The 26,098-nt window shown below is 36.8% G+C and overlaps 1 protein-coding gene and 1 long non-coding RNA gene across 3 annotated transcripts in view; one reads left to right on the top strand and one right to left on the bottom strand.

The window, feature by feature from the left end:
- The window catches only part of Eaf2 (ELL associated factor 2), a 34,797-nt gene that overhangs the window by 1,813 nt on the left and 6,886 nt on the right, over nucleotides 1-26,098 (top strand). The window contains exons 2-4 of one of the 2 annotated variants that reach the window (XM_070030103.1): nucleotides 4,502-4,596; nucleotides 21,340-21,476; nucleotides 22,944-23,089. In XM_070030103.1, the coding sequence (XP_069886204.1) occupies nucleotides 4,502-4,596; nucleotides 21,340-21,476; nucleotides 22,944-23,089 (378 nt within the window). Of the gene's footprint in view, nucleotides 1-4,501; nucleotides 4,597-21,339; nucleotides 21,477-22,339; nucleotides 22,427-22,943; nucleotides 23,090-26,098 lie in introns of those variants that run through there. The other variant, XM_070030104.1, reaches the window with a different exon arrangement.
- LOC138832315 (uncharacterized) overlaps nucleotides 13,747-26,098 on the bottom strand; it is a 32,531-nt gene continuing 20,179 nt past the window's right edge. The window contains exon 3 of the long non-coding RNA XR_011373540.1: nucleotides 13,747-15,353. This is a non-coding gene — a long non-coding RNA (uncharacterized lncRNA). The remainder of the gene's footprint in view (nucleotides 15,354-26,098) is intronic.

The raw sequence follows: 26,098 nt of genomic DNA, 5'->3' as shown, positions 1-26,098 counted from the left end.
CTGTCCCTCAGCTCTTCAGCTCAAGGCTAGCGCTCTACCACTTGAGCCACAGTGTCACTTCCGGCTTTTTTTCTTTTTGCTTATATGGTGCTGAGGAATCGAACCCAGGGCCTCAGGCTTGCAAGGCAAACACTCTACCACTGAGCCACCTTCCCAGCCCTAGATCTAAATTTATAAACAAAAAACAGCTTTCAGTTACTTAAAAGGTTTTTATTGTGAAGGTTTGTAGGGTTTGGTTGTTCTTTAATTTTTTTTTTTTTTAATTGCTGGTCCTGGGGCACTGTCTCTGAGCTTCTTTTACTCAGGGTAAGCACCCTACCACTTGAGCCACATCACCACTTATGGCTTTTTTTGAGTAGTTTATTGGAGATAAAGAGGTTCACAAAGTTTCCTGCCAGGGCTGGCTTCAAACTGCTGTGATCCTCAGCCTCCTGAGTAGCTAGGATTACAGGCTTGAGCCACTGGCGCCAGCTTGCAAAGATATATTTATATTTTATTTATTTACTTACTTTTGGGAGGCTGGGAATAGAAGCTTCAGCTGACGAAATAGACAATCACTTGTCATCCTTAGCTCTATAAAAGCTCTTAAAATGCAAGAATCATATTTTCAAGGTCAGATTTAGACAATCTTATAAGATTGACAATAAAAATATTCATTACCACAATAATTAATAAGCCTAGATTTTTAATGCACACTATGTCCTGTGCAAGGCAGTAACAAGATTTTCAAGTCTTTTGTTTTCCTTTTGAAGAAAGTGTGATGGTTCATCTTAGATTTATTTAAATAAAACCTATAATTATCCTTGAGAACAGATTCATTTCCAATGTAATCCTCTATTCAGAGGCTGGCCAGGTGCCAGTGGCTCTTGTTTGTAATCCTAGCTACTCAGGAGGCTGAGATCTGAAGATCAAAGCCAGCCTAGACAGAAAACTCCCAAGCAACTCTTTTTTTTAAAATTTTTTTTCTTGGGGGGGGGGGCTCCGGTTGTGGGGCCTGAACTCTGGGTCTGGGCGCTGTCCCTCAGCTCTTCAGCTCAAGGCTAGCGTTCTACCACTTGAGCCACAGCGCCACTTCCATCTTTTTTCTTTTTGCTTATGTGGTGCTGAGGAATCGAACGCAGGGCCTCTTGCATGCAAGGCAAGCGCTCTACCACTGAGCCACCTTCCCAGCCCCCCAAGCAACTCTTATCTCCAGTTAACTACTCAAAATTCAGAAGAGGCGCTGTGGCTCAAGTGCTAGAGTGCTAGCCTGGAGCACAAGTTCAAGCCCCACAAGGGGGGTGGGGAGGGAAGGGGGCTGGAAAGGGGGAGGGAAGGGGGGCCAGAAGGGGGGGGCCGGCGGTGTTTGCGGAGGGGGGGGTGGGAGGAGGGGGACGGGGTGGGGGAGCCAATCGGAGCAGGAAAGTCCTTGAGACTCTTATCTCCAATTAACTACTAGAAACTGGAAGTGGTGTTGTGGCCTGAAATGGTAGAATTCAAACCTTGAGCAAAAAAAAAAAAAAAAAAAAGCTCAGGGACAGTGCTGAGACCCTAAGTTCAAGCCCCATAACCAACAAAAATAAAGAAAAAAAGAATTTAGAATGGGACACTTGCATACATACTACTCTACATATTTATCTACAAGTTTATAAGCTTCCACATATAAGAGGAAAATGTACATCCTTTGTCTCTTGGCCCGACTTCACTTAACAAAAATTTTCCAAGTCTTTCCATTTCTTTACAAATTGTACAATATCATTTTTTCCAATAAAAAAGTAAAATTACACTGTGTATATGTATAAATCTATATCTATATGTATCTTCTCTATCTATATCTATCTATCCATCTGTCTATCTATCTATCTATATCACATTTTCTTAATCCATTCATCCACTGAGGGGCAATCAAAGTTCAACAAAATAAACACCAGGAAGCAAGTACTTGAACAGGGTGGAGTAGAGGAAAGGGGAAAGGAGTGGAAGAGGTAAAAAGGGTGGGGAGAATTTGGTCAACAATCCAATGTATATCCTACAAAATTAAGAGTAAGGAAAGAGGTCTGTAGGGGAGGAATGGATGAGAATGTTGACAGAGTTGACATTGCTCAAGATGCATTGTTCTCATTCATAAACTGCTTTGTTAAATGACAACTCCTTTTCACAACTACCTAAAGATAATAAATAAATAGAATTCAGAGAATAAAGAATCTGCAGGGCTGGCTGGGAATTTAGCTCAGTGATAGAGTGATTGTCTCGCATACATGAGGCGAGGCCCTGGGTTCGATTCCTCAGCACCACATAAGCAGAAAGAAGGCAGAAGTGGCATTTGACTCAAGTGGTAGGGTGCTAGCCTTGAGCTGAAGAGCTCAGGGACAGCGCCGAGGCCCAGAGTTCAGTCCCCCTACCGACACACACACACACACACACACACACACACACACACACACACACACACACACACACACACACACACACACACACACACACACACACACACACACACACACACACACACACACACACACACACACACACACACACACACACACACACACACACACACACACACACACAGAATCTGCAGGGCAAATTGATCTAATTTATAGAAAGCATTTTGAGAGAAAGTAATATTCTGTCATTCCGTACAGGTCCAATTTTTCCTGTTTATGAACTTCAGACAAATATAGTTTTGAATCCTGGTTTCTAGCTCCCACCTATGCTCAATATATAAAATATGATTTTGGAAATATTCTCCCTGCTCTCAGCCCTACTTTTTGCATGTATAAAGTAGTAATAATAATGTCTACATTTTAAAATTTTATGAAGACTAAGATAGCAAAACAACCTAGCACAATGCTTGTTATGTGATAAAGAATAAATATTCATATGTTAGTTCCAATGAATATATTTTAACACTAGAAAACATGTATTAGAGCTTGGTAATAAGACCGACCTGTCATGAAGTAGCCTGACATGGTAAAGAGGGTATAGGATATTTTAACAATGATAAACTAAATGCTTAGCAATAGATAATTCACTGGGTGGAAGAGTTTTTTGTGTTTTTGTTGTTGTTGTGTTGTTGTTTTTTTCTGTCGGTGGTGGGCTTTAATTCTTGGCTTGGGCACTGTCCCTCAGCTCTTCAGCTCAAGCCACAGTGCCACTTCCGGTTTTCTGGTGGTTAATTGGAGATAAGAGTCTCCTGGACTTTCCTGCCTGGGCTGGCTTTGATCTTCATCCTCAGAAGTCAGCCTCCTGAATAGCTAGGATTACAGGCGTGAGCTACCCACACCTGGCTAGAATTAATTTTGGATTGGGGCTAGTGCTAGCTTTGTAATTTATACCAGATAAGGTATAAACAGTCAATTTCCTAACTTTTCAGTGAAACTTTTTTTACTGTCATGAAATAAATGATAATCCGATAAACAGATTACAGAAAGTTTTCCTACATTTCTCTAAGTGAATACCCTTGCCCTCACCTCATAAAATAGTGAAGATAAAGGGTAAAGCAATAACTAGAATTTATATGAATTCAAAAGAGTTAAAATTAAAAAGAGTTAACAATTAAAGTCCTCTTATCAGTTTGACATATTGGAAAGTCAGGGTTTTGAAGTTAATTGAGTTAGTTCAAATCATTAGAAATTAATGATAGTAATTGTGGATTCTTTTATGAAAATATTAACGTGATAAGCCATAATAATCAGGAAATGTTAAATATTGATGGAAAAAGTGTTAAATACAAAATTAGAAGCAGTATATGAAGTAATTTTATTGTAAACCTGAAAAAATTACATAGATGAAGGAAATAAGAATGGATAAATGGTGAAATTAGTGAACAAATTTACAAACCAAGAAGAACTTAAAAACTTTTTAGTATGTGATACCTCAGCACCCTAAATTCCTTCTAGATGATAGATTTTAAATGATATCATTTGAATTATGATTTAATTCAGAATTAAATTTAAGTTCTTCTTAAGGCAAATTTGATTAAACTTTAACATCCTTTAGCGGAGTACTTATCCATGAAGAATTCAAACTGTTAAACTAAAAAGGTGGCTTTTTCTTTTAGTTTCCCCAGTAACACTTGCTGTATCACATTTGTTTTGTTCTGCTAGGAGAACAGACAAATTGTAGTCAGAATCATACTTTTTAAAAATTTCTTGGAGACAGACTGACAAAAATAAACTACCTATATCAGTTTTTCAGCAAGTTGTACAATCCCTGATATTAGCTTTTAGCAGTAGAACATCTTAGTCTAGTTCATCTTGGTCTAAAAGGATCCTAGCATTGTTAGAAGAATACTGTTTAAGAGTATAACTGTTGCCTTTTTTTCCTCAGAATTAAGCTTACAGAAATAAATTGAGTTCCTTTTTTATTCATTATATGAAGATTTTTTTATTGTGAAAATACTGTACAGGGATTTGGAAAAGGTTTGGGCTATCTGAAGCATGCTCATGCTTTTGATATGCAATTATTGCTTTAGCTTGTTAAAAAACACCAGTTGTTGTGTCTTTTTTTTTTTTTTAAGATGATTTCAAACCTGCTTCTATTGACACTTCTTGTGAAGGAGATCTTGAGGTTGGCAAAGGTGAACAGGTGACTATAACTCTGCCAAACATAGAAGTAAGTATTTCCATATATCAAAATTAAAAGTAATTTTGCAGGAAATTTCACTAAGCTTTAAATGAAAATATTTGAACAATTCACATAGTGCTGTTTGTTTAAAGTAATTAATAAGCACAGCAAAGCAGAAATATCTTATTTCAAACTATTTTGAGTAAGACAATTTTTAAAATACTTAATTGTTTCAAAGACTAGCAAATGGTTGAAAAATTGGAAGCCCAAGCAAATAGTTATTTAATTCTATTATGAACCAGATTTGATGTTTTAAACAGGGGATGTCACTTGACTTCTGGTCCTAATTCGTTACAGACAGATGTAAATGTCTAGTGTTATAAGGTAGATAGAACATACACAAAATTCTGTGCAGGCATGTAAAGGAATCAAACACTTCAACTGATGGAATCCTGAAAGGCTTCATAAAACAAACAATAATTGAGCTCAGCTTTTAAAAAACAAGGAAAGACAGGGAATAGAATACTCTAGTCAAACAATACAATGTGTGAAAGACTCTAATGCTAAAAGAATAGGTGTGTATAGAATAAATGATTTTATGTAGTAAATCACATTATAATGAAAATAATTAGCAAGAACAGAAACTGGGAAAGTAGGTTAAGATCAGATTATGAAAGATTTTTTGTAATGTAGAATTTGTACTTTTTCTCATAAGTATTACAGAAACATTAGAAGTTTTTAGGAAGAGAAGTAATATGATTAGATTTGTGGTTTTGGGGGGATTCCAGCGGTATTGATTGAGCATCCTTTATCCTATATTTTTGGATTTGGGGGAGGGAAAGTGGTACTGAGATTTGAACTCAGGGCCTCATGGTTAAGCCACGTCAGCAAGCCTTTATGTTTTAGCTATTTTTAATAAATTGTCATATTTTTGCCTGTGCCACAGTTTTCTATTCATGACTCCTCCATAGCTGTCATAGGATGACAGATGTACACCACCATTCCCAACTTAGTAGTTGATATATGGGTCTCACTAACTGACTTCTTGGGCTGGCCTTGGAACTGAGATCCTCTCATTCTCTGCCTTCTGAGTATCTAGAATTACAGGCTTAAACTCTTATGCCTGGCTTCTAGTTATTTTATTTGGCTATTTGAATATATATACATAGATATAATGAAATATCTTGGAGATAGGACTAAAATATTATAGCTAGATCAGTCTTAGAGATAGGTCTAAAATCTGAAATTCATTTATCTTCCATATATACTTCATATTTTCTTAGCCTGACAGCAATTTCATACAATATTTGTAATGATTTTACATAGGAAACTAAATTTCATGACATAGAATGTCCTACTTGTAGTGTCATATTGGTGCTCAAAAAGTCATATTTTTAGAGGCAGTTTGGATTTCTGAATTGGGGGGGCACTAAAACTGAAGTTTAGGGAATGAGTTAAATAATGAGTAGATCAATGAGATCTTAATTAAAAGTTACCCTAATTTTTGTGAAGAATATCAGAAAGTGATACATATATATAAAATATGTATACACATATATAATTTATATATTTATATATAAATATATACTTATATATTCATATGTAGACATTCACATATGAATAAAGCATAATAAAACACACTATACACTGTATGAAAAAGTATGGAAGAAGGAGGGGAAGAATGGAAATATGGTGGAAGGGTGAATTTCTTCAAAGTATACTATATGCCCATATAGAAATATCATAGTGAAAATGTCCATGTATTACAAATGTATATTAAGCCTAAAATAAAATATTAAAAAAAAACTTTTCCCATTAACAAACTTCTGAGATACGTGACACTAAATGACACACTATGAGACACCAAATACTATAATACAAGTAATTCGTTGTATAGTTTAATTTTCTCAGTTCTTGAGTTAGAAATTTCTCAGCATTCAAAACAATTTTTTAGGGCTAGGAAGGTGGCTCAGTGGTAGAGCGCTTGCCTTGCATGCTCAAGGCCCTGGGTTCGATTCCTCAGCACCACATAAGCAAAAAGAAAAAAGCCGGAAGTGGCACTGTGGCTCAAGTGGTAGAGCGCTAGCCTTGAGCTGAAGAGCTGAGGGACAGTGCCCAGGCCCAGAGTTCAGGCCCCACGACCGGACAAAAAAAAACAAAAAAAAACACAATTTTTTAGTACTGACTTCATCTATTCTCAGGGAAAGGTAATGCTATAGCTTTATACTATACTATACAAAGACGATCTTGGCCTTTTTGAAATATCTTGCTTTAGATTTTGTAGCACAAGTGATTTTATGCTAGTCCATCTACATTCTCATCCACGCATTGAGGGGATGGCTTCTCACAGTGACAGATAATAAGAATCTTCCTGTCTGCTCATCTGCTGTTCATTTTTTCCCTTGCCTTTTCCTTTTTTTTCCTTTCCTTTTCCTTTTTCCTTTCCCTCTGCCCTTTCCTCTTTCCTCTCCTCCCCCTTTCCTTACTTTCCCTTCCCTTCTCTCTCTCTCTGTTTCTTTCTCTTTTCTTCTCTTCCCTTTCCTGTCTTTTCTCCTCCTTCCCTCCCTCCCTGCTTGCTTTCTTTCACTTGCTCTCTTTCTCTCTCTCCTTCCTTCCTTCCTTCCTTCCTTCCTTCTTTCTTTCTTTCTTTCTTTCTTTCTTTCTTTCTTTCTTTCTTTCTTTCTTTCTTTCTTTCTTCCTTCCTTCCTTCCTTCCTTTTTTTCTCTCTCTCCCTCTCTTTCTTTCCTTCTTTCTTTCTGTGTGTGTGTGTGCACGTGTGCGTGCGCGTGTCTCTCTATCTTTCTACTGCCAATGCTTGAACACAGGGCCTTACATCTCTTTGCTTGGCCTTCTTATTCACTGTTGGCACTCTTATCACTTGAGCCACACCTCCATTTTGACTTTTTGCTGGCTAATTAGAGATGGAATCTCAAGAGCTTTTCTGCCTGGGCTGACTTTGAACTGTGATTTTCCAGCCTTCATAGTAGCTAGGATACAGGTGTGAACCATGAACTCCTAGCTGCTATCTTTTATTAGTCAACATCATTTATTGAGTCAACACTGGTATGTGAGACTGAATAAGTAGCTGCTTCTGAAGGTTTCCTTAAGGCTGACATTTTCCTAAAGTTTCTGAAGGTCTTCCTGATTAAATTGGGAAATGTAACAAGAAGCTTCTTATGGAGTATTCTTTATTCCCTTGGGATGTGTAGGAAATTTTTTTAAAAGCCATTTAGTATGAGCTGCTGTGGATAACTTAACGTATGAATTACTATGCTAAGAAAACTTGTTCCAATTCACTTCAGAAATTTATCCTACAATAACTTATGATTTCTTTGCTTTGTGATGTTTATTAGAAAATAACCTAAAGTGAGCACTTCATTTTAATTTTAAAAGTTATTAAAAAGCTTTAAATTGACAACAGGAACTTGTAGCCTATTATTTTAAGCCATAATATTATTGATTAGTGATGATAAATAGTAATCAAACTTCACTCAGATTCCCCTGTGCCACTTTCTCCAGCATGGACAAAGCATAAAGCAAACTAATTTTAGGATTATTTTCTGTGTTATGAGTAACTTAGAATAACTTTCCCCTGTTTAGTAGCTAGTCTCTTTGATTATCCAGACTTTCCTATAGTCTGTGCTTCGTTTCCAGCCTCTTTGTTTTTGTTGTTGTTGTTGTTTGTTTGTTTTTTAGTTCTGGTCCTAGTTCTTGAAATCAGGGTCTGGGCCCTGAGCTGTTTTAATGAAGACTAGCACTCTGCCACTAGAGCTATAGCTCCACTTCCAGCCTGTTTATTTGTTTGTTGGTTGGTTGGTAGTTAATTGGAGATAGAAGTATCACAGATTTTCTGTAAGAGGATCAGACACATCCATACCAGGGGATCATGCAGAGGCAGACAGGCAGGCACAGGAGAAAGATTATTATAAGGTTTGTTAGAGGAGCCATATTTTCCCCAAGAGGGAGCACATGGCCTCCATCACCATCCAGGTAGCAGGAGGGTCTGAGGAGAAAGAAAGTGTGGTAAATGGGATTTCAGGTGGGTCTGGGCAGAGAGAGGGAGGAGCCGGCTCTTTGGCCCAGATCTGGGTAGAGCTGAGGACCAAAGGTGAGCATACACTAACACTTTCCAGCTAATTTCAGATCTTTCCTGCCCAATCCAGCTTTGAGCTACAATCCTCAGATCTCAGCCTCCTGTGTAGTAAGGATTAAAGGCATGAGGCAGCCACCAGCACCCAGATGTCCAGATGTCTATATAAAGAGACTTCTTATAAGGCCTTTTCATGTTCCCAAGACTTGGAACCACAAGCTCAAAGGCCCATCCCTAACCACTGGCAGAATAGTGTTAATAGTTCTGACATATCCAACTAACTTTGGTTTTCATTTCTTTACATGAAGAAAAAGAGGTTTGCTAGTCACAGCCACATCATCTGTGTTTACACAACTGCTTCTTGCTCAGCAGAAAAATAATTTGCTTTAAGGCTGGGTAGAAATACATAGAAAGACTTTTTCTGTCTTTTTCTCCTATTTGGCTCCTCCCTTCTTTCCTCCTATCTTTCCTTTCACAAATCTCTCTTGAAAACAGTTCTCTATGATTAACTGTAAAATCTCAAGCTTTTGAATTTAGAAAGGGAAGTTTTACTTTAACATTGAACAGTCTGGGCATGGCAGGGCATGCATGCTTATAATTTCAGTAACTTTATAAGCAAAGACAGGAGCAGTTCAAAGTTCAAAGCTAGACATGACAAAAAATTACCAAGACTTTATCTCAAAAACAAGCCAGGAATAGTGTTACATACCTGTAATCCCATCTACTTTGGATTGGAGGTAGAACAGTGTTGTAGTCTGAGGTCATCCCAGGCAAGGTTAGCATGAGATCCTATCTAAAAAACAAACTAAAAACCAAAGGACTCAGTCCTGGCTTGAGTAGTAGAGCACATACTAGCAAGCACAGGTCCTGAATTCAGTCCCCAATACTGAAGACAAACAAAACAAAACCATTTGCTTTAAAAAATTTTTAAGCTTACTTAATTTTTACCTGACACACAAAAACATAGAAGTTATTTATATTAGTGAACAACTTAATGGTTGGCCCATGTAATATTTGATAATGCACATATTGAATAGTTTAACTCGGGTGAAACATGTTTAGCTCCTCAAAGATTTATCTTTTCTGCATAATCAAAATTTCCAAAATTCCTCTTTTAACTTTCTGAAATGTATAGTCTGTACATTTCACCATGTATTAGAACACTAGAGCCTCTTAATCCTGTAATAATCCTCACTGTAATGGAGTCCTGTTAATCAACCTTTCCCTATTCCTACCCCTGCTCTCTGTGATAACACTATTCCACTTTTTTCTTTTTCTTTTTTTTTTTTTTTTGGGGGGGGGGGGGGGAGTCCGGTCATGGGGCCTGAACTCTGAGCCTGGGCGCTGTCCCTCAGCTCTTCAGCTCAAGGCTAGCACTCTACCACTTGAGCCATAGCATCACTTCTGGCTTTTTTTTTTTTCTTTTTGCTTATGTGGTGCTTAGGAATTGAACCCAGGGCCTCATGCATGCAAGGCAAGCGCTCTACCACTGAGCCACCTTCCCAGCCCCACACTATTCCACTTTTAACTTCTGTGAGATCAACTTTGTTAGAATCTGCATAAGAGCTTGCTTTCTGTGCTTGACTTAATTTATTTGGTATAGTCATCTTAAATTCTATGCATGTTGTCCCAAATGAGAGGATTTCATTTTTCATGATGGAGTAATATTCTATTGCATATATGTACCAGATTGTCTCTGTTTTAATTTGGTTCTCAGCTAGTTTTGATACTAGGATAGTGAGTGCTATCGTCATAGAATATATTTGGAAGAATTACATTGTTTTCCACTTTTTGTAGTTCTTTTTAAATAGTTCTTTTAAAATTATTTGTAGAATTGAGCAGTGAAGTCATATGGTCTTGGCTTCTCTTTAACGGAAGATTTTTATTGCTGATTTAATCTCATTGTTTGATTTTGGTCTATTCAGTTTCTGTTTCATGATTCAGTCTTGGTAGAGTGCTTGTATTGAGTCTATTTTGAACTAGTAGCAATTTAAATGACAGTGTAGTTAAGAACCGAAACAAGTAAAGGAACAAAGGAATAGGAAATAAGGAAAACCTGAATTGTCTTGCATTCTTTCCTCATTTTGAATTTTTACTTTCCCATTTAACATCTTTCTGTATTTCTTGTTGTTTAACCTATCGTGATTATTTTTTAAAATGTTTTGCCTTTAGCCTTCATAGTAAAGATATGAATGGTTTATGAGAGACCAAAAATAAGTTTTGCAGTAATTCAGAAAAAACTAAAACATTTTTCATCTGTTACTGGAAAGTAAATATTAGATCCTGCACCAAGGCAAGATAACAGTAAGAATTATTAAAGGATCAGGCCTCCCTGACCAGTCTTTCCCCACAACTCTGTGGGAAAACATTTAGGATAAGACATAATTCAGCATTCCAGTGGTTAGCCCCGCTTATCCAATCAATGATGTATGATTTAACCTATCCTGTAACCACTAAACTAAAAGTCCCTCCCCTTACTAAAAATGATCATACACCTAACCAATGAGCTTGAGACATCTTTCCCCCTACGACATACTCAATAAAAACCCTGCTGGACAAGGGGTCGGGGCTCACATTTCAGACCCGCTGCATCAGGAAGGGTTGTGAGTCCAGCTGGCGCTGTAATAAACAACTCTCATGCATTTACATCAGCCATGGCTCCCTGGTAGTCTTTGGGGGGTCTGTGGCCTGGTACTACAGTTTACTCTTCATGCCTATATTAGACCATGTTGAGTGTGTTTGTATTACACTTAATAGTGAATTTTATATCTTTCTGCTTTCTTTTTTATATTATTTTATTGTTATTGTAAAGGTGATGTACAAAGGGTTTACAGTTACATAAGTCAGGTAATGAGTACATTTCTTTTCAAACAGTGTCACCTCTTCCTGCATTTTCTCCCAATTTTTCCCTCCTGACTCCCCTCCCCCACAAATTATATAGTTCATTTTCAACATAGTGGCTAATGAATATTGCTGTTGCATTTGTTCATTCTTTGTCCCACCATTTTTGTGGTCCCCTTTAACCTCCCACAAACAGATAAACTTACATATAAGACAAAAAGTACAGTAAACAAAACATGACAAAGGAGAAAAAAGAAGCAAATTAACATAAAATCTTTTTTAAATTTCAGTACAAACATCATTTTATATGATCATTGGACATAGCTATTGAACCTTTGTGATCCTTTCCTAAGAATACCCTCCTTCAGTCACACTGTGTGAAAGTTTAGAGTCCTGTATAAAGTCCAACTGTATTTTTTTTCTCTTTTATCATCCAGTGTGTTCAGTTGTAGATTTATAGGCACTTTTTAGTTACAACAAATGAGGGAAAACATGCAACCTATGTTTCTTTGGGTCTGGCTTACTTCGCTTAATATAATTTTTTCCAAGTCTTTCTACTTCCTTAAAAATGGTAAATATGCCAGGTGCTGGTGGCTCACAACTGTAATCCTAGCTACTCAGGAGGCTGAGATCTGAGGATCGAGGTTTAGAGCCAGCCAGAGCAGGAAAGTCTGTGAGACTCTTACCTCCAATTAACCACCAAAAGACTGGAAGTAGCGCTGTGGCTCAAGCTGTGGAGTGCTTGCCTTGAGCTGAAGAGCGCAGGGACAGTGCCCCCCCCAAAAAAAAGAAAGAAAGAAAAAGGTACAGTATCATTCTTTCTAATGGAAGCATAGAGTTCCATTGTGTTTATATACCACATTTTCTTGATCCATTCATTCACTAAGGGGCATCTGGGTTAATTCCATATCTTGGCTATGATAAAGCTACAATAAGCATGATTGTGCTGGTAGCTTTAGAGTGGCCTTGTTTGTGGTCTATTGGACAAATGTCCAGGAGTGGAATTACTGGATCATGGAGAAGCTCTATGTCTTTAGAGGAATCTCCATACTGCTTTCCAGAGTGGTTGACAAGTATACATTCCCACCAACAGTGTAATAGTGCTCCCTTTGGGCCACATCCCCTCCAGCATCTGTTATTGTTAGTTTGTTTTTGATAATGGCCATTCTAACTGGGGTGAGGTGGAATCTCAGTGTTGTTTTGCTTTGCATTTCTTTATGGCCAGAGAGTTGAACTTTCTTAACATGTCTACTGGCCATTCTTACTTCTTCTGAGAAGTCTCTTTTTAAGCCTTTACATCATTTATTCATTGGGTTGTTGTTTCTTTGAGGGTTTATTTTTTGTGGGGGTTAATCTTTTGAGCTCCAAATATATTTTATATATGAGGCCATTGTCTGATGCATAGCTAGTAAAAATCTTCTCCCCTTTTATTCTGCTTTCTTTTTACTCATTAACATTGCTTTCAATTTGAAGGACTTCCTTTAGCATTTCTTGTAGAACAGGTCTGGTGGAGATGTAGTCTCAGATTTTGTTTGCTGAGAATGTCATTGTCCTTCGTTCGTGTGTAAAGTGTAGGTTTGCTAGGTACAGTATATTCTCTGTTGAAAGTTGTTTGTTTTTTTTTTTTTAGCATCAGCAATGTGAAAATCTTATGCCATCCTCTCTTGGCTTATTAGGTATCTACCAAGAAGTCTGCTGTTGGGCAAGTTGGGATAACCTATGTTTTTTGTTTCTTTTCACTTTGCAGTTGTCAGAATCTTTCTCAATTTTTTTCCCTTCTCTTATATCTTTCACTCGTGAAAGCTTGGTTCTAAGATATCTTGGAATAGAGTTGATTAAATTTGTTTGGTGATATTTTTAATCTTCCCGTATCTGGATATTTGCACCCTTCTCTAGACTTGTCAAGTTTTAGCTCATTATTTCTTTCAATAAGTTTCTTATTCCTTTGGGATTCTATCTCCATCTTTACCTCAACAACCTGATTATGGGTGCTTTCAATATTATACCAAAGTTTTCATAGCTTTGTTTATTATTTTCTCTATTTTCTCCTCCAGCTGTGTACTTTCAAGTAACCTACTTTTTTTTTTTTGAATCAGCTTGAGTAATTTGGGAGTGGAGTCTATGGGATTCTTTTTTTTTTAAATTTTTTTATTGTAAAGATACTATACAGAGGGTTACAGTTACATGAGTGAGGTAATGAGTACACTTCCTCTTGAACATTGTTACCCCCTCCGTTGTTTTCCCCCTACCATCCCCTCCCTCCCTCAAGTAACCTACTTTTAACTTTACCATTTCTTTGCTCTGTGTGATCTATCCAATTTTGCTGAATGTATCTTTCAGTTCAAGAATTTGTTTGAATTATTAATTGTGTCTCTCTCTTCAAAGTTTATCATCTGAATGTTTCCTCTCTTTAAGTTTATAGAATTTCCATAAAACAGTTTCAAAGTTTGTTTGAACATTCTCTCATTGTGGTGATGGCCTGACCTTTATTTGAGTACTAGAAATGATTGTGGTCACCTGAAATGCTGAATGATTATTGGTATGCTGTGTTACCTGGGAATTGAAGTATGAAGCCTTTATTAATTTGGCTTTTAAAAAATGCCTATCCTCGGGGCTTGGAAGGTGGCTCAGTGGTAGAGCACTTGCCTTGCATGCATGAGGCCCTGGGTTCGATTCCTCAGCACTACATAAGCAGAAAAAAAAAAGCCGGAAGTGGCGCTGTGGCTCAAGTGGTAGAGTGCTAGCCTTGAGCTGAAGAGCTAAGGGACAGCGCCCAGGCCCAGAGTTCAGGCCCCACAACGGGACCAAAAAAACAAAAAACAAAATGCCTATCTAGATATTCTAAGCAGGCTGGTTATTTTCTTGTGAGCATGTATTCATTTTTACTATTTTAACACTAGATGGCACCAAAGTCCAGATTTCTAGGTGTCTGCTGTTGATATGCTATTTCAGTACTAGAGGGCAGTGTACACCTAGATTTGTCCTAAATATATTGTTTGTGTATTGTTCAGAAAGAAACAGAAGAGTAGCTAAAAAAATAAAACTAATCGGTCCTCACACACTTCTTACTGGGACTAGAGAAGGCCTGATGACTTACTTCTTTACCATTACATCATGTCTATGGTCTGACACTATATGATTCTGGTTGGCTCAGTCACTGTGGATAGACCAGTCCCAGGCTTCTATGTTATACCTGTGGACACCAATGCTGCCAAGCAGTGTCACACCCTGACCCCCACACTCTACTATAAACACCAGTACAACACTGAGATACAACCAAGGTCCATACTGGTATAGTCTACCTATTGCTGAAGTAGAATTGTGGTCTAAGTCTACTGCAATCAGTCATAGATTGGGGCTATATATCTTCCCCTGGTTTCAGAGGTAGTCTAGAGCCTCTGTCTATAGGCAGTCCAGATGATAGGGTCAATAGTATCTGCCCAGTATTGGGTCTCACAAGCCCAGCATGAAGTTACAGGATTGTACTTATTACTCTGTGTCCTACAGTGGGTGAATAATATCTTGCACCATGCTTTGCTACCCAAATTAGGATACTGTTGAGGATTTAGTGCCTGGGCCACCTAAGCTGATGCTAAGCTAGATCACAGCTGAGTTTCACAGCCAGGGGATCTAACAATCTTATATTACATCAGGATCAGTGCCTCTGCTGGTGGTTTTACAGGCCAAAGGCAGGTCTCTGTCAGGTGTCAATGCATTTCTATTGCGCCTTCTGTGGACTGGGGTTCTTTGTCCTGCTTCAGGTGAAGAATGGGTGGTACAGACGTCCCTTGGATCCCAAGGCTGATACTAAGCTGGATGACAGCTGCAGGCATCTGTGCAGTCTCATAAGTAGTGCAGTTATACCTTCGGTCCTCTGCAAGGTGAGAAACGATAAATTCAAATCAGACCAAAGCAAGATAGAAACCCATCAAAGAAATTATTCAAATCAAAATTTCTGTGTCCAGCATCCAATAACACTGTGATACAATAATAATGACTTCCAAGGGTTTGGGCATCTCCATTTTTTGCAGCCTTCTTGGTTTTAGCACATATGGTTCCACTTTGGGCTAGTAGGCATTCCACATTTATGGCATCTCTACCTGGTGGGGGTCTTTATTATAGCTTCAGTTTCATCCTTCTAGCTCCATATATTGCTCAGTTTAAGAGATTTGCAAGGATTCAGGCCCCGTCATAATACTGCCTGGTCTTCTGAGCTTTCATTTGAAATCTCTGTGACCTTTGAAGACTATATGACCCTATAATCCTTGCATTCAGTATCAGCAAAACCAGCATCACAAGGATGAGACCAAGGTCTTCCTCTGAAATAAGCTGTGTACCTGGGCCTACTTGGCTATAGTGACTTTTGAATGCCTTGCCAGTTTAGGTAGTCCTGAATGAGAATGAGGTACCAACAAGGGCTTTCTTTCCAAAAGACTACTTGGACAGTCTTATTTCTGAGCCTGTGATAGTTGTAATGTTATGAATTTCTAAGTTACTGTTGTCCTGGTGCAAAACATTTTACTTCTTTTCCATACTTCTAATCTTTTTAGTTACTGCAACCTTTTTTTTCTTTCTTCTGACAGCCCTGGGCTTGAACTCGGCCAGGGTACTGTCCCTGAGCTTTTTTTGCTTAAGGCTAGACTACTTGAGCCACAGTGCCACTTTCGGCATTTTTCTGAGTTGTTTATTGGAGATAAGGGTCTCACAGACTTTCCTGCCCAGGCTGGCAATCCTCAGATCTCAGCCTCCTGAGTAGCTAGGATTATAGGTGTAAACCACCTGGCTTACTGTAACCTTTTTGACTGCATCGTTAAACACACTCCTTTTCCAGCCAAACTGAAAGTTTTCTTATCTTTCTACTCTGTTCCTTTTTGCTATTGATTCTCATTTTAATTTTGATTAAAAGTGGCCAGTAATAGCTATGCTATCATAACCTATATACTTTACTGCTTTGAAGCTTTCTCCACCAGATAAACTCATCCATCACCTTTAAGCTCAGCCTCACAAAAATTCTCAGGACATGGACAAAATGCAACCAAGTTCTCTATTACATTGTAATATGGTTGGACTTTAGTCTAATTCCCAGTAAGAATTATTACTTATTTCCATCTGAAAACTGAGCAGTAATGCATTTACGGTCCATATTCCTGTCACTATTTTGATCTTTTGAGGACCAGAAGAGTCAACCATTAAGCTTCACCTAAACTTTTCTGAACTCCCTCAATAAATCATTTCCAAAAGTTTTTCTACATTGTCAGATATAGTCATAGCAGTGACCCACTTCTAGTACCAATCCCTGAGATAAATCAAGTTTATAAAGAGAAGAAGGTTATTTGGGTCATAGTTTCAGAGATCATAGCCCATTGTCATGCTGTTGGTCCATGTTAGTCCATCATCAATTGTTTTTATGGCTCTGGTCATATGCTCTCATTATGGTTAGAGTTTGTGTATAACTAGAATGAAACTCCAAAGAATTCCACCAATCAGTTTTGTTATCACTAACTCCAAAGAATTCCACCAATCAGTTTTGTTATCACTATCATCACTAGTCAGGATAAACCAGTTCTCATCTCTTGGTATCTCACAGTAAGGAGGCTCTATTTGTCCTTGAGGGTATTTTCAGTCCTTTGTCATAAAAGAGATTATCAATCAGTGCAACCCTTCACAGATTGCAAGGTAATTACAAAGTGATTGCAGAGAGTATGGCTTAGAGAAAAGATTACAGGCCTGAGCCACTGATACCCAGCTCCCCAATGCCCTCTTAAAAAGCTCACTCCTAATTACTAAAGACCTACTAGGTCCCACTTACTTTATCTTCCAATAAGACATGGAAAAGGAACCTTTAAAACATGGGCCTTTGATGAATGTTCCACATCCAATGATAGCACTATGAACCAACCATACATAGTTGTATGTGGTTTAGAAAGAGTGGATGGCAAGTTAAGAACATTAGAGAGGAGGTGAGAAGATTGTGAAGGACCCATGTACAGATTTATGGACTATAGCTTTTATCCTGAGCACATAAATTATTTTAAATGCATAAGGAATTTTATTATGGAAACAGTGTGACCACATTTTCTTGTCACCATAATGGACAGCAGTATTGGGAAGAGAGAAGAGAGGATGATGTTGGTAATCTAGGGTTCTGAAGTTAGATTACAGCAGTGAATATAGGCATGATTTGATGTTTCCAATAATTGCTTAGAAACAAGGACAGTGTATATATTTATTACTATATACTATATACCACATTACTATATTACTATATAGTACTGTCTTACTATAAGGGAATATAGTACTTTCATACTATAGAAATAAAAGATTAAAGGTAGAAATAGTGCTCAGTTTAATAAAGAACCAAGTTTAAATTTATAAAACTCATTTAGACTGTAGAAGGCAAGTATAGAGATTATGTAAACTTGGGACCTGTGATCAGAATAGCTCTGTTGTTTGTATTCAGCATTCATTGTGTATTTGAAAAAAGTCTTGGTAAGTACTGGGCGTTATTTGTTTTTTAAATAATGATCAGTTCTTGTTTTTCAATAATACACTGTAAAATAATACATTGTAATTTAAAAATGTATCCCATTCCAAACAATCATTTAAAAAAATCTTTAAGAAAAATACATTGCATGAATCTCTTATCAAATGCAAGTTTGAGTCCTTAGGTAGCTATTTTGGGGTCATTTACTAACTTTCTTTTGGCCAGGAAATCTGAAAAATAAACTTGCCAGCCAAGGAGATCCAGTTTCTTTTGTCATGATCATGGTCCTGGCTCTCTGGTTAACCAGGATTTCTGCTAAGTGCTCCATATCTGATCCATCTAGAACCAGACCACAAATGTCTTCATCTGTGTGCTATGCACCTAGAAAATTCACTTCCGTCTCTTGCCCTTGCCTCACTTCCTCTTCAGATCTTTCACAAGTCCCTAGCCTCCACTGCCCTTTTATGGCATTCTTAGTCATGAAATTTGTCTTATGCTTCTTCTACTGACCATTCAGTAAATGTCTAATTTAATGTGCTAACTTATTTAATATGATATACTTTTAAGTCTTTTTAAAGTCAGCACGTCTAACCTGACTGAATAATATTACTGTATTGTATTTGATAAAAATTATTATAGCTGGTGCTTTAAAATTTTAACACACTTTAAAAGGTTCAAAAATAAGCAAACATAATATATTGTTTGGGATTAGATATAGGTGAGATAAAGCAAAAGAATAATAAAGTTAAAATTCTTCAGATTTGGGTGGGGGTGGCAGTGACAAAAGTTAGGGGAGGAACTCACGGGCACATGTAGGTACTAGAAATGGTCTAGGTTTAACCTTGCTTCATAAAAGACAGACTAGTGCAATGAACTTCTTTTTTTCTTTTCTTTTCTTTCTTTTTTTTGTTGTTGTTGTTGTGGGGCTTGAACTCTGGGCTTGGGCGCTGTCCCTGGGCTCTTCAGTTCAAGGCAAGCAATTTGAGCCACAGTGCCACTTCTGGTTTTAGAGTGGTTTATTGGAGATAAGAATCTCACAGACTTTCCTGCCGGGGCTGGCTTTAAACGAAGATCCTCAGACCTTAGCCTCCTGAGTAGCTAGGATTACAGGCATGAGCCACTGGTGCCCAGCTTAGTGCAATGAACTTCTATGTGCCTCTTCACTCACTAACTTTACCCTTATCACTGCCCCCTTAGCATATTTCAAAGACAATCCAGATATTATGTGGTTTCTTATATAAACATTTATGCATATCTGAGAAGGATATTTTGATTTTTCTTAAGTACCACATTATCAAACCTAAGAGAATTAGTAATAATACTTGATGATCTATATTTACATTTTATAATGTCTTTTCATAGACATTTGTTGTTAAAATATCTTAACTAGAATCCAAATAATATTCCTAAAATTTTTTTGATATTGTATTTCTTACCTCTTATTCCATAAAAGTCTCTTCCTCCTTTTATTTCATTGGCTTATTGGAGACCCTGGGTTAGAATTGCTGTACTATTTAACTGTTTTCTGTAGTACCCATAATTCCTATAAATGGTAATTATTCTTTGGGGTTTAATAAGAGTCCTCTTCGTTTTTCTTTTTCTTTTTTCCAGTCCTGGGGCTTGAACTCAGGGCCTCCATGCTGTCCTTGAGCTTCTGTGCTCAAGGCTAGTGCTCTAACACTTTGAGCTACAGCTTAGCTCCATTTCTGGCTTTTGGTAGTTAATTGGAGATCATAGTCTCATAGACTTTCAATCCTCAGATCTCAGCCTCCTAAGTAAGTAGGATTACAAGTGTGAGCCACCAGGACCCAGCTAAAAATTCTGTTCTTTCAAGTTTTTGTTTGTTGGCAGGAGTAATGTATGGGCAATCCGGTGTACTATCTCTTATGTTGTATCATAAAGCATACAATATATTTATAATTTATAGTTATCACATAAATATAAGCATACAATATAAATATATATTTTGTATATAAGTATATTTTTATATTGTATTTAAATATTTATATTGTATTTAAATATTAAATTATATGCAATATAAATATATATTATATATAAGCATACAATATAAATATAAGCATACAATATAAATATATAAGAATATATTTATTTAAGAATTTATATTATATAAGAATATATTTATATTGTATGCTTATATTTATATTGCATGCTTATATTTATGTGATATGCTTATATTTAGTGATACTAAAATTAATCAGGGGTTTGGTGTACCAGGTGTTCCTTGCTAGGAATTTTTTCCCCTTAATCTGCATAGAGAGGACCCACTTTAAGAACATGTTAAGGGGCTGGGAAGTTGGCTCAGTGGTAGAGCACTTGCCTTGCATGCCTGAGGCCCTGGGTTCGATTCCTCAGCACCACATAAGCAAAAAGAAAAAAGCCGGAAGTGGCGCTGTGGCTCAAGTGGTAGAGCGCTAGCCTTGAGCTGAATTGCTGAGAGACAGCGCTCAGGCCCAGAGTTCAGGCCTCAGGACTGGACCCCCCCCCCCAAAAAAAAGAACATGTTAAAGTTTAATAATGAAATTTACCGAGTACTGTCGGCTTATGTCTAGTAATTCTTGCTAGTCAGGAGGTTGAGATCCAACAGATACCAGTTCAAAACCAGCCCACGAAGAAATGGTCTTCATCTTTGAAATAAAAAAGACTTCATCTGAAATAATCAGCAAAAAATAGGGCTGGGAAAAAGTGTGGCTCAAGAGGTATCCACACTGAGCAACCTTAAGGCCCTGAATTCAATCCTTAGTACCACGAAAAATGAATGAATAATAAATAATTTTTTTTTGTGTCAGTCATGGGCTTGAACTCTGGGCCTGGGCACTATCCCTGAGCTCTTTAGCCCAAGGCTAGCATTCTACCATTTGAGCCACAGTGCCATTTCCAATTTTCTAGTGGTTTATTGGAGATAAGAGTCTCAGGGATTTTCTTGCCCAGCCTGGCTTTGAATCTCGATCCTCAGATCTCAGCCTCCTGAGTAGCTAGGATTACAGGTGTGAGCCACCTAGGCCAGCTGAAAAAATAAATTTTAAAAACAGGAAGAAGGAGGAAGCAAGGAAATATGATATAATCCCAATTGCACATTATAGACCACCACCACAAATTTTACATTATTGGTTCAGGATAGTTGCTTCCTCTTTTCCCTTTATGCAGTGATAGCTGCATGGAAATCCCAGTCTGTTTTTTTCTTTTTTTAAAAACCAATCTCTCTTTTTACTGTTAAAACATACTCCTTTGGTAGTAAACTTACATAGTTTATAAGTGACTTAGGAATATGCTATTAATTGAGAAACACAGTACCAGAAGAATTCAAAGCCAATCCCAACTGAATTTCTATGATAATGATAATTAACTTTTTAAACAGGGTTCAACTCCACCAGTAACTGTTTTCAAAGGCTCAAAGAGACCTTATTTAAAAGAATGCATTTTGATTATTAATCATGATACTGGAGAATGTCGGCTAGAAAAACTCAGCAGCAACATCACTGTAAAAAAAACAAGGTAGGTCCTTCAATGAAATAAATGATTTTAAGTCAATATCAGGAGGAAAGTTAGCAAATTAAATCAGATTATTATATAAAGTTATTTCTGTGTGTGGCAAAAAAATCTTTTACTGTTTTTTTTTTCAACTCCTACAAATTGTCCTGTGTTTGAAGATTCCTCTGGACACATTTTAATCATATTAAAAGATCATTTAATTTTAGAAATCAACAGGAAAATACATCCATCTTAAATCCTTTTTTGAATTTATCCTGCAATATAAAAGTACATTCCCTAAAAGCTAGGCAAATAAAAATTATTGTAGGAATTAAGGCAAGGGAGAGTTCATAGTTCATGAGGGCATTCAAAGAAGCCTTATTGATGATGTTTCTTGAGAGAAGATAAGATTCTAAGAATTACCTTGATTATTTGTTAAAAATAGAAATTCCCACACCAACCTTAACTCAGAGAAGGAATTTTGAAGCTCTGTTAATATCCCACTATCTTCCCCATCCCGTATCCCCTTTGATTCTTACTACTAGAAAAGTTTGGGGGAAAAAAACTGATTTAAGGTGATCAGAAAAGGTACAAGGATATATAATCAAAATTTGAAGGTAGGAATGTATCTGACTTTCTTCAGGGCTAGTGGGTAAGAACTATTTGAATAAAGCAGACATTTCTCTTTGAACCTATGTATAAATGTTAGAAAGGGGGGAGATAATGTTAATACTGGATTCGAGGTAAAGTTGCAAAGGGAGTTTAAGGTTAATGCCGTAAGTATTAACTAAGAAAGTAGGACATTTCCTTGCTAGCAGTGGTTACATATTAAAAATCTTTTTAACCAGGGATTGGCATGTTTACATCTTTCTTTTGAAACATTAATCCTGCAGAGAAACCAAGTATAGTGAAACAGTTTGTGAAATGGGAAAATGTGGAAGCCAGGAATTTTGAGGAAAAAAATAAGGAGAAAAGTAAGATACTACTTCAAAAAGAAAGTACTGAAAAGGATTTGGTGCTGAGAATGGGAGTGATAGAAGCCAAGCATAATTTTATTGGCATACATTTGTATTCAAGATGCTAAAATACAAGTATATGAATCTCCTTTATTATCATTTCTGCCTTGAAATTACGAATGTAAAATGTGGAAATGTTTTTGTTTTAATAGAAATGATGAATTTAGAAATTGAGACTATGTTGTATCCCTTATGCACTTTCCTTTTTCTCTTTAGTCATTTGTGAATGGGTTATGTGCTCAGTTTGAGCAGTAGCTTAGTTTTGATTCACATTTATATTCCTCTGTGATTCCATGTATATGGCATACATCTAGAAGGCAGTGATAACTATTTTTTTAATTTAATTAAATTAACATTTTAATTCTTGAATGTCATTGAAAATATTTCTAAGCAGAAGAATAAGTGGTCAGGTTTGGTAGCTTTGACATTATTACATTGGTGTACCTGTTTTGATCTTTGGTGTTCTTAATTGCAGAGGTGAAGGAAGCAGTAAAATTCAGTATCGTATAGAGCAGCAGCAGCAGCAAATGTGGAATTCAACTCGAACTCCAAATTTTGTAAAGCATTCTCCCTCTGAGAACAAGATGTCCTCACCATCTCTAATGGATGACATTGAAAGAGGTAAAATCTAACTGCATAATGCCCTTTTTATAAGAGATAGATATGAAATATATTAAGTAAACTTTTTATTTTAATTAACAATGAAACTAACCATAAACTTTTAATGAGTATAATTTTTTGTGCAATTATATACTTTTCTGGGGCAAGGGTATAGCTTATGGTTTAGGATCTTACATAAATAAGACTATATCATATAAAAGATTTCAATATTTTTATTATGCAGTGTAACAAAAAGTGGCTGTTTAGATGTATATAACAATAGTTTTCTTTTTTGTCAACTGTGATTATTCATATTCAATTTTATCCAGCATCTTCCTATCAAAATTGTTTTTGTATGTTTGCTTTTATTTTGTTTTAGTGCTGATACAGAGTTAAACTCAAGGCCTTACACTCTCACTTGACTTTTTCAGTCAAAGCTGGCACTCTACCACTTGAGCCATCCTTCCAGTTCCTCAAAATTCTTTATATATGGAGAGACTGTAGATGTCTAAGATGGCTGCAAATGAACAGGGAACTGAGAAGATATAGTTAGTAGAAGATATAAACAGGTTTTTACCTGGTCATAAAGTATTCTTTATTCAAATTAGGCCAGAGATTTCCCACCCCTTTCCCTGCCTGTTAACCTTCCTTCTTTCCTTCAGATGAGCAGCAGATACTATTGGGAACTCTAGCTACTGGAGAATTATTAAGAAATTCAAAGCAGGATGGCAAAAGCACTGAAAATTAGATTGTCATTAGAACCACAGTCCAAAGGACACAAGAATCTGCGTGCCAAGACTAAACAAACTGCTTGCTAAGTAAAAGTTTTAAATAGATCTTCATTAGAAAAAAAAAAAATCTAAGCTATAGTAGGAAACTATTTATAATAGTCATAAATTAGAAAAAATCAAATTTTGAATAAGAAAAAAGTGAACTTACACTAAATTCAACTTGAATGAGTCAGATGTTAGCTGATGTTAGAATTATCTGATAAGTTTAAAACAGCTTTCAAAAACAACTTAATTACAAGTTCTCTTGAAACAACTAAAAAATAGAAAGCACATTAGACAAATAGAAGTTAAAAACAAAAACCAGTGGAAATTTTAGAAGTAACAAACCCAAAAAACCTCACTGGATGGGTTCAATTACTACAAATAAATAGAATCAGTGAACTTGAGGATTTATTTAATTCCTTCAATCTAAATAGAAAATGGATTGAAACAAAATGAACAGAGCCCCAAGGGTCTGCGGAAGAATGGCAAAAGATTTAACATTGGTAGCAGTCAACCTCAAAGAAGAGAGAGTAGGGCAAAAAGAATATTAAAACAAGGCTCTGAAACATCCTGTATTTAATGAAAGGTATAACCTGTAGATTCAAAAAGCCTAACAAATGTGAAATATGATATACCCACATAAACAACTGCCAAAATATATCACAATCAAGCTTCTGAAAACTAAAGGCAAAGGCAAAAATTCTGAAAGCAAGAGAGAAATAACATATTACCTGTAGACTAATACCTTACAAATAACATCAAATTGCTCAACTGAGGCTAGGTGCCTCAGATGGAAGAATAGAATACATATATACTAATTAAAAAAAAAACAAACACTTGTGGCTTAGGATGGGCGTGTGACCCAAGGTAGAGAATCAGCCTAATAAGCATGAGGCTCTGAGTTCAGGAGGCTGAGATCTGAGGATTGAGGTTTGAACTCAGCCTGGACAAATAATTCTACTAGACTAGAAAATAGGTAGAACTGGAGGCATAGTGCAAATGGTACAGTGTGAACTGTGAATGAAAAAGTTGTGAGAACATGAGGCTCTAAGGTGAAGCCCTAGTACCAGTGCACATACACATACATGCACATACTTACACACACCTCACACATACATACATCTCAACTGTAATCTAGGGGATAAGAAGGAGGTGGTATGGCATTTTCAAAGGCTAAAAGAAACGTCAGCCATGAGTTCTATATCTGCCCAAAGGATTCTTTAGTAATAAGAGGGAAATAGCCTTCCCCAGAAGAAACAAACTAGAAGAATTTGCTGCTAGGTAACTACCCTTAAATGTTGGCCACAGAATGTGTTATTCAAAAAGGAAATAAATAATAAAAGAAGAAATATGGTAGCCTCAGGAAAGGAGAAAGGACAACTGAAAGAGTAAATATAATAGATTATGGTTTTCTAAGTTTTGTGTGACAGTAGTGGTATTGGAGTTGCAGAGAAGAGAAAAAGTAGATCTTCTTGGGCTGAACATGGTGATTCATGCCTGTAATCTTAGCTATTCGGGAGGCTGGTATTTGAGGATCAGTTTTAAAGCCAGCCTGGGCAGGAAAGTCTGTGATACTAATCTCCAATTAAACACCAAAATGCTGAAAGTGGTGCTGTGGCTCAAGTGGTAGAGCACTAGGCTTGAACAAAGAATCTGAGGGACAGTGTGCAGGCCCTGAGCTCAAGCTCTAGGACTGGCACACACACACACACACACACACACACACACACACACACACACACACACACACACACACACACACACACACACACACACACACACACACACACACACACACACACACACACACACACACACACACACACACACACACACACACACACACACACACGTTGATAAACTACTAGTAAAAGACAAATAAAATGACAGAAGATAAAATCACTAATATAAAGAAAACAATATACTCTCCAGTAATCAGGAGAGTAATAGTTCACTACAGTCTCAATAACCATTAAAAGAATTATAAATTTTAAGGCTTATAATTTAATTTTCATGAATTTGACAATTTAGAAGAAATAAATCAATTTCTCAAAAGCTAAAAATCTTCCCAAACTCAAGCAAGATGAGTTAGGCAATCTGAAACCTGTAAACATAATGAAGTCAAATTAGCAATTTAAAAGCATCCAAAAAAGAGCCAGGCTTACATGGGTTTATTAGTAAAGTCTATTGAGTATTATTACCAATTCTACACAAATATCTTGTAGAAAATAGCAAAACAGGTGCTAAGGTTGATGTA

Source organism: Dipodomys merriami, unplaced genomic scaffold, assembly GCF_024711535.1.
Source record: "Dipodomys merriami isolate MVZ:Mamm:240054 unplaced genomic scaffold, mDipMer1.0.p SCAF_2, whole genome shotgun sequence".
Taxonomy (NCBI): Eukaryota; Metazoa; Chordata; class Mammalia; order Rodentia; family Heteromyidae; genus Dipodomys; species Dipodomys merriami.
This window is presented reverse-complemented; position numbering and strand designations above follow the sequence as displayed.